General features: G+C 38.3%; 1 protein-coding gene across 1 annotated transcript in view; it reads right to left on the minus strand.

The window, feature by feature from the left end:
* Window positions 1–14,133: 14,133 nt before the first annotated feature.
* Window positions 14,134–17,821, minus strand: part of LOC132842409 (pleckstrin homology domain-containing family G member 3) — a 36,003-nt gene continuing 32,315 nt past the window's right edge. Inside the window, exon 17 of the mRNA XM_060865091.1 lies at window positions 14,134–15,869. Within this exon, the coding sequence (XP_060721074.1) occupies window positions 15,310–15,869 (560 nt within the window). The 3' untranslated portion in view covers window positions 14,134–15,309. The remainder of the gene's footprint in view (window positions 15,870–17,821) is intronic.

Consider the following 17,821-nt stretch of genomic DNA (forward strand, 5'->3'; position numbering starts at 1 on the left):
AGTTGGAGCAGTCTTGACCCAGGGTTAGGAAGGCAACGAGAGACGAGTTGCCTTCCTGAGTCGGAAACTGCTGCCACGTGAAACCCGGTACTCCACCATTGAGAAAGAATGCCTGGCAGTTCTCCTACCTCCACTCTTGTAAGTCAATCTATGTCCCTCCCTCTTCTGAAAATAAGTGTTAACCACAGCCATGTCCATCCTCTTAGCAAAGTCCACTACCATCTGTCCTTCAAGGTTCCTTTCTTTAACTCCAAACTTGCCCATCACCTCCTCATCACCTGTGTTCCCCTCACGAACATGTCCATTAAAATACACTCCTATCACCACTCTCTCACCCGTGGGAATACTCTCCATCACCTCATCTAATTCACTCCAGAATCTCTCTTTCTCCTCTAACTCACAACCTACATGTGGGGCATAACCACTAACAACATTCAACATCACCCCTTCAATCTCTAACTTCAGACTCATCACCCTGTCTGACACTCTCTTCACCTCCAGAACATTCCTCACAAACTCCTCCTTCAGGACCACACCTACCCCAGTTCTCTTACTATCCACACCATAATAAAACAGCTTGAATCCTGCTCCTATACTACGAGCCTTGCTACCCTTCCACCTGGTCTCCTGTACACACAGTATATCCGCCTTCCTTCTCTCCATCATATCAGCCAGCTCTGTACCTTTCCCTGTCATAGTACCAACATTCAGAGTTTCTATTTTCAGTCCTACATTCTTACCTTTCCTCTTCTCTCTCTGTCTGTGCACTCTCCTCCCTCCTCTACTTCCTTGACCAACAGTAGCCCAATTTCCACCGGTGCCCTGTAGGTCAACGGTGCCAATGGCGGTCATTGTTAACCCAGGCCTCGACCGATCTGGTATGAAATTCGTACTGACGATTCGCATAGTTAAATTTGGCAATGTTTTACACTTGATGCCCTTCCTGATGCAACTCTCTCTATTGATCCGGGCTTGTGACTGGCACAAAAGTCACATGACTGTGACCCCTATGGCTAGATTTAAATATCATATTTATGTATATTATTATAAATGTCCTTATTAATTTAACATTAAACACAAATCCTTTGTACTTTTATGAGCCTTCAGTTTATTTATCTAAACCCATTTCCCTATTTTTATACTGCTCTTGAGATTGTATTCCCTCTGTTAGCTTAAACACTGCGTTAATGGACTTAAACTGGCATCTAAAATGGTGATTATTTATACAGTTAATAAAAGTTTATTATCTTTATAGTTATACTATCTTTCTCTCTACAAAATAGAGAGGACAAAATATAAATTAGTTTAGTAATATTAAATTAGATTTTCTTTTATTTGCATTCAAACAGGTTATTGCTACACCCTTTACTACAGGCTCACTGTAACTGAACTAAATATATTTACTAAATATGTATAACTGTATAGCCTGTTTTGTGCATCAGTCTGGATTACATGTTAGTAAAGACTTTAATTGCTTTTACTACAGATTTGCTTGCACTGGCCTTTATTTAACTAGTAAACTCTTTATAAACTCTGGCCACCCCTGTGGCCACCCCTAGTATAAACTTGAATTTGATATTATGCATATTTGCATAATGAAAATTCACAATAGTTCACGAAGTGATAGATAGATAGATACATACATACATACATACATACATACATACATACATACATAGATAGAAATGGCCATAGATAGATAGATATGGTCATAGATAGAAAGATAGTCATAAGAAAGAAAGAAAGAAAGAAAGAGAAAGAAAGAAAGAAAGAATTGATTTTGGATAAATTTTAACCAAAAAAGTTATGGACTACAGCTTTAATGTCATATTGTTACATTAACCAGAAACAAACTAAACAAGTATAACACACACTACACTGATTTTTTTTGGCGCCACCCCAAGATTTGCTGTGGCCTACCCTATTAAAAGTTTCTGCGGGTGCTACTGAAAAGAGAACTGTAACAGAAGGTCTTATTTGATCATCTCAGTAGTGGCTGTCATTTTAATTAAGCCTTGTTACCCATCAAAATATAACCACAGATGTAAGACATAGACTTATGTTTTGTTTAATACTAATTAATAGCACTCCCCCCTGATTTTCCTTTGGCTTTAATAATCTCAATCAACTATAGTGTTTGATTAGGTTTTTGAAAAGTACAATGACTTCCGCTATCACAAAGCGAAGCCTGCGTGGTTAGATAGGAAGCCAAGGATAAGGCACTGGCCGGGCGCATGTTATTGCACTGCTATTGCTCTGGCAGAACTCTTTCTTTTTGTGTTCCCAACTGGGCCTTTGATGCTGAATGAAGAGGAGGTGGGCCACTGGGCTGAGCAGGACACCAATGTTGTTATTATTTAAAAATGTGTTATTTATTTATTTATTTATTAGTTTTTTTATGGTCTTTTTATGAATTTCAGGACACATCATCAGTAATGCACCTCAGATTCACAGGATGTTTCGGCCTTTAGTCACTATATTCCCTCCTCTGAGGCGGCCAGCCGCAGGTCGATCAAGCCCCGGCTTGTGTCCCATGTCCAATCAGAAGTTTATTATTTCTAAAGCTAAGTATCTACTCTGTATTGATTGATTTATTCAAATATTTGCCTATTTATTTATTTATTTATTTATTACATGTCTACACTCTAAAAACTGCTGGGTTAAAAACAACCCAATTTAGGTTATTTTGGCAACCTGGGTTCGTCACTTTGTGACCCAGCGCTGGGTTATCATGTTTAACCCAGCATGCTGGGTTGTGATTTTAACCCAACTATTAGTTAAAAATTACTACACTGCTGGGTTGAATTTAACCCAAAATGTGTCAGAAATTTAAGTGATTAAAATAATGAATCTACAGTAATACTTACTTCGGTAATCCAACACCGCCCACGGGAAACACGGAAGTATGTATAAGCAATTAAGGTGATCTTAATAAAATGTCGTCCTTCGTTTTATTAATACGTTTTCTTATTTTTGTAAAGGATGTCTAGGCTAAAATATCAATCAACAATTAAAGTTTGTTAACTTCTGCCCACCAGGATCACGAGTCACGTGGAGATGGCTTCCAACAAGGTGTCCAAGGACAGCACTGGCTGGGTTAGGTTAGGGGAAAAAACCGTGGTTCTGGGAATGACCCAGAAACAACGTTGTGCACAGGCCTGCCACACGGGCCTCATTTTTGGCCATCACAATCATGGCGAGCGAAAAAAACATCGCTTATTTGGAATTAGGAGCTTAAAACGCTCTTTAGGCTGGGGTAAAATCCCTTTATGAGCTCTAATACCCAACATAGGGTTTTAATTAAAATTAAGGTTCGGGATTTAAGGTTCGAGGTCAGTCTAAATTAGGGTTCCGACCTCAGACGATGCCTAAGGTTATGTTTAGGGCTAAAAGTTAGGTTTAGGGTTCGAAAAATTACGATACTCGATACTCTCCCTGTTTTCTGTAACCAACTTGTGTCCACTTTTTTCGAGCTCTGTGGCTCATGGTTAGCAATAAATTATTTTTGTCTGTGTCCCTGGGCAGTCCAGGTGTTGCAGAATGTAGTGCAGTCCAATGTTGACTGCGTCGTCCACTGATCTGTTTGCACGGTAGGCAAACTGTAGGGGATCCAGCATCTGTTCTGTGCAGACTTTAGGTGGGCCAATACCAACTGTTCAAAGGTCTTTATGACAACAGATGTCAGAGCGACAGGCCTGTAGTCATTCAGTCCAGTGATGGAGGGTTTCTTGGGGACCGGGATGACTGTGAAGATATGGGTGAAAATAGGAGCCAGTTGATTAGCACATGCTTTGAGACAGGAGGGGGAGACCCCGTCTGGGCCAGGGGATTTCCTTGTCTTCTGTCTCTGAAAGAGCCGATTCACATCCTCTTCACAATTCATGAGTGCAACTTGATTGCTGGGAGGAGTTGTTAATGGGGTTCCCAGAGGTGTGATGTCAGTCAGTGTGCTGGGTTGGATGGGAGGTGTGAAGGTGCTGTTCTCAAACCTGCAGTAGAAGGTGTTGAGGTCGTCAGCCAGGTCTTTGTTTGCTTCAGAGGGAGATGGGGATGATGTCTTGCAGGTCTTTCCACACTGACGCAGGGTTATTTTTTGAAAACCTGCTTTTCAGCTTTTCAGAGTAGCTTCTTTTGGCTACTCTGATCTCCTTTGTCAATAGGTTCCTAGCCTGCTTATACAGAGTTTTGTCTCCCCCTCTGTAGGCATCTTCCTTGGCATGTCGAAGTTTTTTGAGTTTGGCTGTGAACCATGGCTTGTTGTTACTGTATTTGCAGAAGGTTTTGGTTGGCACACAAACGTCTTCACAAAAACTGATGTATGATGTCACAGTGTCTTAACCCCTAACCTTAACCCCTAACCCCAACCCCTAACCCCTAACCTTAAAGAAAGCAGTGTGCCAGTGCCTAAAAGAGTATCTACTCAATTTTTTAGAAATCTTTGTTTTTCTAACCCTAACCCTAACCCTAATCCCCAACCCTAACTCTAATCCCCAACCCCAACCCTTACCCTAACCCCTAACCCCAACCCTAACCCTGGCCCTAAACCTAACCTTAATCCTAACCATAACCGCCACCCAATCCTAAAACCTAGCCCTAAACCTAACCTTAACCCTAACCATAACCGATATACTCCAATTCGGACCGTCACGCTAATCAGACTCTAAATCCTTAAACCCAACCAATCTTGGCCCTAAAATTCCCTAACATTACGATTTGGCTCTAAAACCTAAAAATAAAATCCAAAAATATTTTTCATATGTCACAATCCTAAAGAAAACTTTTAAAATTGACCCAAAAACAACTTGAATTGGAACTAAGGTACTAAATCTGAACCCTAAAATCAAAAACAGACCTAATACCTAGAACTTAATTACCTAATTAAACCTAATTATTAGTTAAGTGAACTGATTAAATTGATTAATTGGTTAATTTAGTTGATTAATGAAAGTAATTGGTTAATTTTAATTGATTAAAATGTATTAAACCTAATTAGGATAAATATAGCGTTTCAGCGTCAGTTCAGGCAGGCCACATAGTCAAGCTCGGCTATCAGCTGATGTCAATTTTCTAACCCCGCCCATCAGCTGATCTGATTCCTAAGCGCGCTATTGGTCCCTTTCAAACAGGGCGCCCTATTTAAATGCTTTTTTCAGTCTGTCTGCTTGGCTGTTTCCTCAGCATTGCTGCAACCCACCTCCTCCCCTAGCTCCTCCCCTAGCTCCTCCCCTACTGTAGCTCCTCCTTGAAACTTTGTGTTTAACTTAATCAGTGTCATTCTGTTGTCACTGATGCAGGCTCTGTTCTAAATGGGGGATTTTGTCTTGCTGCTTTCCCAGTTAAATGGGAGCTTGTCCCCCCACAAAGCTGCTGCTGTTCCCTGACTAGCTTTCATGGAGCTCATGAAAAGGATGGGGAATTCAGAACAGAGCCATACCGCCAAATGTAATTTTATAAGCTTGCAAATAAAAATTTTAAATATACGTCAAAGAATTGTCTTTATTTTGACTCAAGTGGTCCTGACTGAAATTCAATTTGGATTAATACGCTAATCCGGACTCTGTATCCTAAACCCAACCGATCTTGGCCCTAAATTTCCTTGACAACTCAATTTGGCTCCAAATACCTCTAATCAAAACTCTAAAATATTTATCATGCAATACAATCCCTAAAAAATTAAAAATTGACCCAAACCCACTTGAAATTGAAATTATGACTCAATATTAGGACCAGAATTTTACAAAATAAAATCACTCAAAACCTAATTAGAATCATTCCAATTTGGAATAATACACTAATCCGGACTCTAAATTTTATATTTATATATTTATATTATTTATGCCTTATATTAGAAACCCAATCCAAAATGCATGAAATTACATAATTATTACTGCAGATGGCGCCATTTGACAGCAGCACAACATGGGCTGCGCCTAATTTCTCATGCACAGAGAGGATTCTGGGTGTTGTAGAAAAAACAGAATTAAAGGCTAATATCTCAGCAACCGTTCGAGCTATCGACATGCTGTTTTTTTTTGCCGTGTGCATTATGATCAAAATAAAAGAGGCACAAGAAATTTTAAATTTCTACCATCCTTGTGAAATCTAGTTTCAGCTTGAGCCATGGCAATTTGAGCTGGGGGTGGTGGTGTCAGTAGAAGCCTGATTGGGTTCTGAAACATTGCCATTGGTGACAGCCTTGGAATAATGTAGGGAGGGAATTTTCTGACACATGCTTAACCCATGGGGACCCAAGAGGCTTGATGGCTTCCTGAAGGATTTTGTTTTGGAATTTTTCTAGGAAGTTATTTACTGGGTTGTTACCCAGCCAGGGCCATCTGGAGGTGATGCTTTTTGCATGGATCTCTGGATCTCTGGTTTAGCTAAAGAAAGGAGAACAAGCATCTCAGATATCTAGCTGTGTTAATGAAGAGGTTCTTGGCTAGTGCCCTGTCATGATTCCTGGACAAATTAGTCGCGGCCACCAGACCCGTTTGCAGATCCTGTCCGTTTGACTTGGGAAACCTTGCAGTGTTAACAAAGAGTCATCCTGGACAGGCCAAGGTATGTATTCAGCCTCCCTGGGTCCACTAGGACAGCATGCAGGGTGGTGGTCTGTAGGCCTACAGACCTTAAATGAGGCCAAGTCTTCTACTCGTGAATAGCACCAATCACACAACAGCCCATCATCAGTGTTGGGCAGTAATGCGTTACTGTAATGCTGTTATTTTTGACAATAACTAATACTGTAATGTGTTACTTTTTAAATAAAGTAACTCCGTTAGCGTTACCATATGGTGTGTTATCTGTTACTTTTTTAAATTAATTCATTTTGGCTACAGCCTACAGCCTAACCTGTTTACAGCAGCGACGGATTGGTGGATGCCAACCACTGTAAACATGAAGAAGACAAACTGTGGGTGTGTTTCCGTTTATTCAAGTATGTGCGGCAGTAAGTAGGTGTTCCGAAACACATGGGCTATAGCCCGCCCACACTGACAACACACTGATTGGATGGCTTACCGAAACAGGCCAATCAGGATTGGCCCCCTCCCTCTCTGCCGTGTGCGTGCTACAACATTTACATTTACAGCATTTAGCAGACACTCTTATCCAGAGTGACTTACATTTTTCTTATTTCAGTTTATACACCTGAGCAATTGAGGGTTAAGGGCCTCGCTCAGGGGCCCTGCATCAGAGAGCCACTATCAATATGTGGGAGTCTCCCGGACCATCCGGGACACTTGGGATGTCTGGTTTTGTGTTTGTATAGACCATAATGCATAAAAGGGCATTAATGGGAACATTAAAGAACGTTCTTTAAAAAACTAAAAAGTTACTTTTAACAGTAACGCATTACTTTTTGGTGTAAGTAATCAACAAAGTAATTGAAAAAAATCATAGTGGTAGCAATAATAACAAAAAAATAGGAAAAACTAAAATAGGAAAGGGAAAGCTAGCAAAATGCTATAGAGAATAAATAACTAGATTACACAACCCTAAAAAAATTCAAACATACTTATTATCTCAGGTATTCACTAAATTCCAGGGGTTTCGTTACCACGATGTAAAGTGGGCGTTTCTGGAGGTCCTGGAAAAACGGCCTCTTTCAAAAAAAAAAAAAAAAAAAAAAGAGCATACCTACGATGAATAATGAAGGACGAAACAGTCATACAGGTAGATTTTATATGTTATTTCTATTGTGCTTTATTATCTTACAGTTTTTTACTATTTTTGAAAACAAATAAACATTTCACACCTGCCTAGCCTAATCACAAAGAATAATTACAGGTAAATGTAGGTCACTCCTGCTCCAAATTTAGTCTCATTCGTTTGTGCTCTGTGCTGGTTTGTGCTGCTAAAAGTTTCATTTATGCTGTTTCGGGTTTTTATAATATTAAACATTTTATTATGGCTGATGACGTCATCAGCCCCCCACATGCAATAATTTCAACAAAAACGGTCTCATTCGTTTGTGCTGGTTTGTGCTGCTAAAAGTTTCATTTGTGCTGTTTCGGTTTTTATAATATTAAAATAATATTAGGTGGTCATTCTAAGGTCACTCAGTTAAGTCAAGGTAAGATCTATATGGCAAACCAAATCACATTAAATAGTCGCATTCACTAAACTGGTATCTATTTACCGTGCGCTTTCAGCTTTTAACGGACACAGCGATGGTAAGTGTTTTTACTTGGTACTCTATGTTCTTATGTGAAAAACAGTAGTAATAGTAACACTCTCTCATAAATGCACGCACCAATAAGCATATAAACATACAGTACCAGTCAGAACTTTGAAAACATTAAGATTGTTCAAAGTCTCTTAAGCTGTATGTATGCATATACATCAAAAATATAGTAAAAACAGAAATGTTGTGAAATCTGTTCTCTGAATATAAAGTAGTGTAATTTATTCCTGTGATCGAAGCTGAATTTATTATATCATAAATACAATAAAACAGTATAATATTATATCAATGTAAAAGCTGTTTTCTATGTGAATATATAGTAAAGTGTCATTTATTCCTGTGATTAAAGCTGCATTTTCAGCATCATTACTCCAGTCTTCAGTGTCACATGAACTTTCACAAATCATTCTGATACCATGATTTGATGCTTAAATAGCAATTATAATTTGTGCTCAATTAAGAATTTTTATGTGGATTCTTTGAATAGAAAGGTAAAAGGAACAGTATTTGAAACTGAAATCAAGCATCGCGTTAGTTCAGGCAGGCCACGTCGTCAAGCTGCATCAGCTGATAATTCATGACGCACACCAATCCGGTTACGACATCCATATTATCTGACCCTTTAAATTCCCATTCATTGAGCCGCTTTCTAGCGCATCTCTGCTCCTCCAACCCCGACTCCACCCAGCCAGAACCCGTTGTTTGTTGTACCAGTTTACGTTATAAATCTTCATCACATATTTTCTCTCTCTCTCTCTCCCTCTCTACTTTATTTATTTATTTATTCATCTATTTATTTATTTTCAAAACCTGTAAGTGAGCATATTAATACTATGCATGATTAATGGTTCTGTTATACGGGGGGTTTATTCTATTTTCTATTCGCTGCTCTGTCCGTGCATGCGCACGGACGGGCGCATGGATTTTTGCCCAGAACAGAACCATACCGCCAACACTAACTGTATGCATATAATCTAATAAATGCTCATTTGACAAAGTGGTCCTGACTGAAATGTTTTTAACAACATAAATGTCTTTACTCTTTTTAATTAACTTAATCCATTTAATACATCCTTGCCGAGTGTGTGTGTGTGTGTGTGTGTCTCAATGAATTAAGAATTAAGCCAAAATTATGTATTTTACTTTTGAAATTGAATCAAAAATCCAGTAACAAAAAAATGGACCTTTAACAACTTAAACTTCAAAACACTTAATACTGACAAGGCAGTATTCTTCAAGCCAAAAATACCACACAGACATTAGTAAAAACATCAAAACCAACTGCAGATACTTCTCCAAACAGGAGTAAATTGATAAATTTCAATGATACAATCAGTCTTTTGTGTAGAAAACAGCATGTGGGCATATTTTGTTTTCTGACGCTCCTGTCACTCCACTTCTCAGGTCGTCATACATCTCCCAGACACATGGAGACCTCCTGCAATAAGCCACATAATGTCTAAGAGCATCCTGGGTTAAACCTTCTCTGAAAGCATTGACTGCCTTTAAAGTAAATCTCTGTCCTTGGAGCATCATATTGGAGGGAAATTCACACAGAGGAAATTCTGTGTCGTTTCTTCCCAGGTCAGTGTCAATCCACAGAAGCTCTCCCAGTCTGTAACTGTGAGAAACTTTCCCTGCACAGAGCACTTTTCCTGAGATAACTGTCTTGAATGCAGAGGGAGACTGTGATGGACTTTGGATTAGCCTGAGATAGGGGGACTCCGGGAGGTTAAGGCCTTCTTCCACTGCGGTCTGAAGATGACCCATGCCAGAAGCCTGAAGTACAGCAACAGAAGTACAAACATATGGAATTTCCCTTGTGACTTGTGTGCTGAGGGCACAGTACTGTGAGGAGCACTGTTTTGTGAAGGAAACACATGCACGTTTTGTCATTGACTTTTCAATGACAGTGGAGATGTGGCACTGTGCGCTGATTTGGAGAGCACCAGACTTCAATTGGACAGCTTTGAATATTCCACTCAGCAGCTCTGCCCTCTTTATGTAGGCCTGTGCATTCAGACCCTTTGTGGTGATGGACTTCACAAACTGGAGGAGATTCTGTTCACAATCACTGTTCCAAAAGTTGCATCCTCTTCACCTTTTCCCTTACCTTTTTGTTTTGCAAAACAAGTCCAAATGTTGCCTACAATGAAGAACAGAAGTTGTGCAATAAATCGATCCACCCGAATAGGCAAGTTTTCATGCTTGAAAAGACCGCGTTTGATGTTTTTGAACATTGCTTCAACATTGGCAGAACTTGCTGTAAGGCTGGTGCCTTGGAAGTGAGGAATCATTACCCCTGTCCAGAGTGGCAAGTAATTTGCCAGCCAGATTATATTTGGAATAATCTCAGGGAGGAAGTGCATATTGTCATGATCACCGTTATCTATGGCAAGTGACCTGCTCTCTTCACATATGTCTGTCACCCACTGCCATAGGTCTGTCTGTGTTTGCTCACATGGATCCACTTTTTCCAGGTCTCTATATCTGGAATGATGACACACTCTTCTGCAATTCGAGCTTTCAGGAATTTCTTGCATCTTTTTGATATGTTGGGGGCTCCAGAGCTGTCATTTCCCTCTGTTTCACAGAGAGCCATAATAATAATATTGCATAGTAGCTCTCTTGCATCCTCCATGGACTGTGACATGAGAAGCTGTGCCATTGACCTCACAAAGAAATCCTTTATGCGATGTGTTTTTTTTCTTCTAGCAGTCCCACTGCCAGAACACCCTGATACAAAAATATATGGCCAGATTTGCCAATTGGTCTCTGTAGTTTCCTCACTACTGAGCCAGTTGCATCAAAACTCACAACTGGGTAAGTAGACAACTTTGATAAGGATTTGTACATGTACATTTGTGTGCGACTCCAATAGTGACAAAAATTTGTTCAGTCCAATGTCTTTAATGCTGCCACTGTGAGGTTCACTGTATTTTAACATTTGCAGAGACAAAATGGGATCCTTGTCACCTAACTCCGTCATTTCTCTCTTGTTTGCTTTGCTTGCTTGGAACAGCCAGTGTGAAGGGAACCATCAGTGTTTTTTAATTAAACTGTTGAGCACCACTGGGCAATTTATTTCAGGCTCTCTGTCACAATGTGGCCATGACACTCCTTACAGTTGCCTCTGATTTCAGTGTATTTCTCAGTGACTGATGGATAGACCTTTTAAAGGCAAATGTGCAGGAGCATTTCACTTCTTGCCAAATTTGATGATTTATCACATGTCCAGATGCCAGGCTTCAAAATTGTGTATTCCCTTTTTTGTTTTAGAGAACTTGTTTTTGCATTGTACTATTTCAGGCATGAATTCAATCCATTTCTGAAATGGAACTTCAAGATCAAAAGTCCAGGAATCTTTGGGTCTGGGGGAAAGGGACCCTGGCTCAAAATCATCACTACTGCCACTTGTTTCATGATCACTTTCATGAGTAAATCATAAAACAGTCCAGATGTTGTGTCTGTTTAATTTAGTAAAGGTGTATAGAGCCTTTGCGGTGATCTTGTTTTCTAGCTGCTTACTAAGCTCTGTCCAGATACTCTGATTAGGCGTAGCTATATTGCCATTTTGGACTATGGCATCTTTTCCTGAACATAAGATGGTGAAAATGGAATCCCTGTCAACTGTTGATTTCTTGGGCATCTGGGATAAGCAAAATATAATTACCCACTTAAATAATCCTGACTTAAAAATGTCATCTACACTTTAAACTTATTTTCATGCATTACTATATTGGTCTGAATACATATTTCATGTCAAGTCACTTTCATTGTCACATCACCACAGCACATGTGCCTTGGTGAGTGAAATTCCTAGGAGCAAACTCCAGAAATTGCAGAACAGTTATACAGATAAAGATATAGATAATGAGTTGACGTGAAAATGTGCAATTTGCAATGTGCACATTGCACATAATATATCTTATATTAGGACCAATATGGTAATGTTGACCCCTAGATGTACAATGTATTAAAAAAATCTAACATGCGTCAGATGTGCAGTTGTAATTAGCATGTCATAGCTTCATTAGCAGTATTATATTAGCAATGAGTTTTCTGTTCAGTAAACATTAAACATCTTAGCTCTATTGTATGTTGTGCTATTCTTGAAGTTAACGAATAATGTTGTAATTGACAGTGTTAAAACTTTGTACTTACATTGGCTGGAAATTTGATTTAGTAACGACTTCTGTAGTTTGATTTGTATCTATCTTTTCTCAACGAACTCGACACTGATTTTGACACTGACACTTGTGCCTAGTGGTGGCAGTGAAGTGTAGCAGATAATCCTTGTAAATAAAATAAAAAGTCAGGAGAGACCAGGGAAGTAAAGATAATTCTTTATTGAATTGTTTAATAGTCTTGACAGTTGAGTTGTCGTTCTATTAAAACATCTTTACTAACATGAAATATGAGGGTGAGAGATTGAACAAATGACAAACCTGAAATAAAATAATCACTGCTCATGAATCCTAATGTGTGACCAGCTAAATGATCTATTTTACTCTAGTATTGTAATACCAGCATTTATAACCCACCTATAATGTTCAATATTAAAACACCGGCACAAACCAGCACAAACGAAGCACAAACGAATGAGACCGTTTTTGTTGAATTTGGAGCAGGTGGGGGGCTGATGACGTTATCGGCTATAATAAAATGTTTAATATTATAAAAACCGAAACAGTACAAACGAGACTATTTTGGTTAAATTTGGAGCAGGTGGGGGGGCTGAGTGACCTAGATTTACCTATAATTATTCTTTTAATATCTAAAAAACCAAAGCAGCACAAACAAAAATTTTTGCAGCACAAACTGAGCACAAAGGAACGAGACTATTTTGCTGACGTTTTGTGTTGGGTGGGGGGCAACTTCATGCTGGTTTAACCGAGTGCGCAAGATATAAAAGACAGAAATATTACTGATCGCCCCAAAATCCTGTATTCAGAGGGATGCATTCTGAAAATCATATCACCCATATTACAAACACACAGCCTTCTTCCACCTTAGAAATATTGCCAAGCTGAGAAACATCCTGTCTGTATCTGATGCTGAGAAGCTAGTTCATGCATTCATGACCTCTAGACTGGACTATTGTAATGCATTAGTAGGTGGTTTGGACTACAGTTAGTCCAAAATGCAGCTGCCAGAGTTCTCACTAGGACAAGAAAGTATGATCATATAACCCCAATTTTATCATCTCTACACTGGTTATTTTTTTAGAATCAATTGCTATTTGCTCTTCCTTGTATACATATAAAGATTATGGCAGCCCCAGTTGGATTCCTCTGCATGAAGAATTCATACCTTAAACGAGAAGATGCCAACTCTGTGAGGACTTTGTTTTGTATTGATTGAGAGGATATTATCCTCAAACTTTCGATATATGCTGTATTTTCTTCATTGTACAGTTAAAGGTTTCAGAACGGAGGAATTAGTGTTAAATCTGTAATGAACTAAGATGTTAAACAAATCCATGTGACTGTATACAACTGTAGAAAGGAAATTATTTATAATACCACTCTCCAGCATCACCCAAATGAGGATGAGGTTCCCTTCTGAGTCTGGTTCCTCTCAAGGTTTCTTCCACAAATCCACAAAAATTGCATCATGCTTGCTCATTAGGGATAAATATAATTATTCACTTAAATATAATTCTATTATTACACCTTGAAATGTTTGTTTTATTTTTTTACATTCCACAAAGCTGCTTTGAGACAATGTGTGTTACAAGCAATATACAAATAGAATTGATTTGAAACGTGTTAGTATCAGAAGTCAAACCTGATTGTGTGTAAGACTACTGACTCCTGTTGCTGGACACGGTTTATTTCCTCAGATCATCATTAATGATGTTTAGAGACAAAATACAGGAAAACACTACACACTTATTTATCTTGCATTTTTAATAAAAATGTCTACATAAAACACAATCATCTTCAAGATCTTAATAAATATCAGAAATTATTATATAGCAATCAGAATATAAAGAAAACAACCTTTTTATTTTTTTAAAGGTTTACTTAATGCTTTTCTTCAGGAGAATTACAAAGGTGATCTTTACAATTTACAGTTTAGATAAAATGAACTAATTACTGGAATAAAATGCTGTAAAGGAATGTTTACTATAAATTACAATCAGATGTTTGGTGAAAATTCCACGGCATGGTTGTTATAGATAAAGAAAAAACACATTTACATAGATTTTTATACAGGATAAAGTTTAGTGTTAAATAAGTTGCAAAATCATATAAATAAAAACCAATTTAAATTTAAAAATAATATTCCTTACATATTTTATACTAAAAACCTAAAATGATCTCAACTCTCATGTTAGTGCATTAATTAAAGGTTAACGGTTAATGTTTTTAATCCATTTCAGTCCACATTTACTTTGAAAAATGAAATTAAAGACTAAAAAGAGAAATGAGAAAATCTAATCAAACTTGTCACAATTTTGTTTACAGTTGACCAATCCCATGTATTTTCTCGACTCAAACCCAAATCACTCCTAGGGTTAAGATAATGGTTCTCATTCATTACATTTGAAACATTTCTCTGCAGATAGTTGTGGTCTCTTACAGGAATACTCATCTTCCATCCATAGGGTACAAAGGCTCAATAATTGGTTTGATAAAAAAAATGACATAAATCACATCTCAAGTCAACTGAACACTGAGTGATGTGTTAAGACAGTGCTCTCCACCTCCACAACACCTTTTTGAATAAGGGATAGTCAAACTTTATCCCAAAGGGTTAAGCAGGAGTCACACCTGACTGTGTAATACCTCGTCTGGGTCTCTAGTCACCTATGAAGTCTGCCTCCTCTTTGGCTTAAATTAAAGCCTGCACACTAGTTTTTCAGATAGAACTGAAGATTAATTTTTAGAAGAGAAAATTGCCATTGATTCAGTACAGTTTCAGTGTGAAGCTGAACCAAATGATCTGAAGCTGTTTCAGAGGCTTGACCATGCAGTGACACAACATACATTTGTTGTGTGTCTCTGCTTTAGATTATGTTATATTTATATAAGTAATTGTGAGGGCAAACACCTTCATCTTCCCTACACAGCAATTCCTAATTTACTCTACATGTATATACACAGTTTACCGTTCACTTAACTAAGATTAAGAAATTTTTCACAGAGGTTTCTGACGACACCCTGTTGTGTGGCATTACTGTGTTTATCAGTATTATTTTCTTTGTTTCCGTTTCCTGATTTGCTTTGGACAGCATTTTGTAACTGGCTGGGGTGTGTGTTGAATTTTTCCAGCACAGAAATGGTCCTGTTGTTGGTTAATTTTGCCTGTGCTGAGATGCAGTAATCACTATTCCCCTTCATGTTCTGTAAATTAGTCCAGCCAAAGCCAACCAATTTCTGATCCAGAGATCCAGAGCGCTGAATCCGAGATGTTTTGCTGTCTATGCTGCAGCCTGGACTGAGTGTGTTTGCACCAGAAGTGGATGATGTGAGAGGAGCGCACTCCAGAGAAGTGTATATGGAACGCAGCTTGCTTACATTCGGCCAAGGAAAACCCTCAACTGGCATGGGACTTTTCAAGTGTGAAGGTTCTGGTGATAAAACTGTCACATTACTGGAGGAGAAAGAATGAGTAGGTCGTACGTCTTGTGTTGTCTGAACACATGCTGTCAGTGAGAGTGCCAGGTTTGGTTTTCCTGTAAAATAAAATTAAAACAGTTTAATCAACATCAGGCACAGAGTGTAGTTATTACATCATCTCTAGAAGTCAAACTAATGTTTTACTGTCTTCAAGGTCTAAAAGTAGTATTCCTGCTCTTCCTACTATGAGCAGCTGCTTTAAACTGTGGTGTTATCCCTTTATTTGATAAACCTAAAGGCTTTTCAGGTTCACATGTAAGTGCACTGTTGAAAACCACTGTAGTATTTGGTAATTAGACTGTATTTGTTTTTTTACATAATGTAATGCTAATGGTTCATTTGTTTGTTAACGGTGCAAATAAAACAGAAGATACAGGGTAGCTCTCCAATGATTTAATTCTGTGTGCTCCTCTATGTCTGTGTGTTCCAGTGTAGATATTAACAGTCTAGGTATTAACAGCAATTTTATCTTCTTCTGTTTTACATAATCTTTTAATGACCACGTTTCCTTTTTTTCTTGCTGAACAGAACCTTCTACCAATCCGAATGACGTCACTGACACTTTGCTGTCATATTCCATTTTAAATGACTGACAATCAAAATGTTTAAATTAGTTTAAATTACTATATTTTAAAGTTCTGTTTTGTGATAATGGATATATATGTAATGTAAAAATAGTCTGACAAAACCTTTCTAATAGAAAGATTTCAAATACACTCTCTTGACAAATGACCTTATAATAGTACCATTTTAAGATTACCAAGTACAATTTTATGAATTTGAAGGGAAGCTGTGAAAATGATAGATATTATTAACTCAAATATTACGTCACATTATCCAAACACCGATCTCTATGTTGCAAAGCCAAGATTTATGATGTACATAGTAGATACAAAAATGCACCTATATCAGATACACACATACATATACACATATTGAATGTCTACACACCTATAAAAAGGTTTTTGTGATAAAAATTGATCAATTATCCATCCATCCATTTTCTTCTACTTATCTGGGTCTAGGTCACAGGGGCATCAGTCAATACAGAGATGCCCAGCATTCCCTCTCCCTAGCCAATTACCTAGCTCCTCTTTAGGATTCACAAATTCCAAGATAATATCTTTTGCTAGAAGCAATATCTTATTCCCAACATGAAGGAAACAACCCACCCTTGAGAACCAAGGCTACAGGAAAGATGTAAAAAGATGTTGAAGGCCACTGCTCAATAAAGCAAACATAACCACATCATCTGCAAATAACAAAGATGCAATCCTGAGAGCAATGAAGCAGACGCACCGGTCATCCTCTGTTCTCTGTCTGCATCTAGAGCTTCTGTCTAGAAAATTATAAATAAAATCTGTGACAGCAAATCCCCAGTCCCTAGCAGCCCTGGCTTCCCCAGTCAGGAAATAATCCACATTGCTAAGGAGTGAGCTGGAACAAACCCTCTAAAAGACAGGTACCACAACTCCAATCTGCTATGCAGTGTTGAAAAGGTTTGTCAGGTAAGACATCTCAGGGAAAATTTCATTCACCCCAGTAGGCCAGGCACTAAGATACTTATGTTTGATCCTGGAATGCAATATGGACAAAACTTGATTAGCACAGAAATCTAATAACAAAATACCACAGGTTTCGAAAGAGTGGGCTCTTCTCTTTTTTTCATTAGTATCTATGAATTGCTCTCAAATAGGACCAGTTTCTTACGAAGTCTAGAACATAGCTATTAGGATCAGTGAGGCATACAAGACCCTCACAATAAGGTGGCAATTCCTGAAGGAGAAGATATTTCCTGTCAGAACTCTCCCCACTCTCAAAGCACCATACGAAGAGAACTCTCCAAAGAACCTTACCATGGAGACTGCCAAGAGAGCTATAGCAGCATTACAGATACAGCAGCTGCTATCTCCTGTATTTTTCACATGACTGGGAAGCCGTTTCTCACAAAAGAAACATCAAGCTCAACTAAATCACCCCAAAGCATGTGCCAAAATGTGTTCTGGTT

Source organism: Tachysurus vachellii, chromosome 3, assembly GCF_030014155.1.
Source record: "Tachysurus vachellii isolate PV-2020 chromosome 3, HZAU_Pvac_v1, whole genome shotgun sequence".
Classification (NCBI taxonomy): domain Eukaryota; kingdom Metazoa; phylum Chordata; class Actinopteri; order Siluriformes; family Bagridae; genus Tachysurus; species Tachysurus vachellii.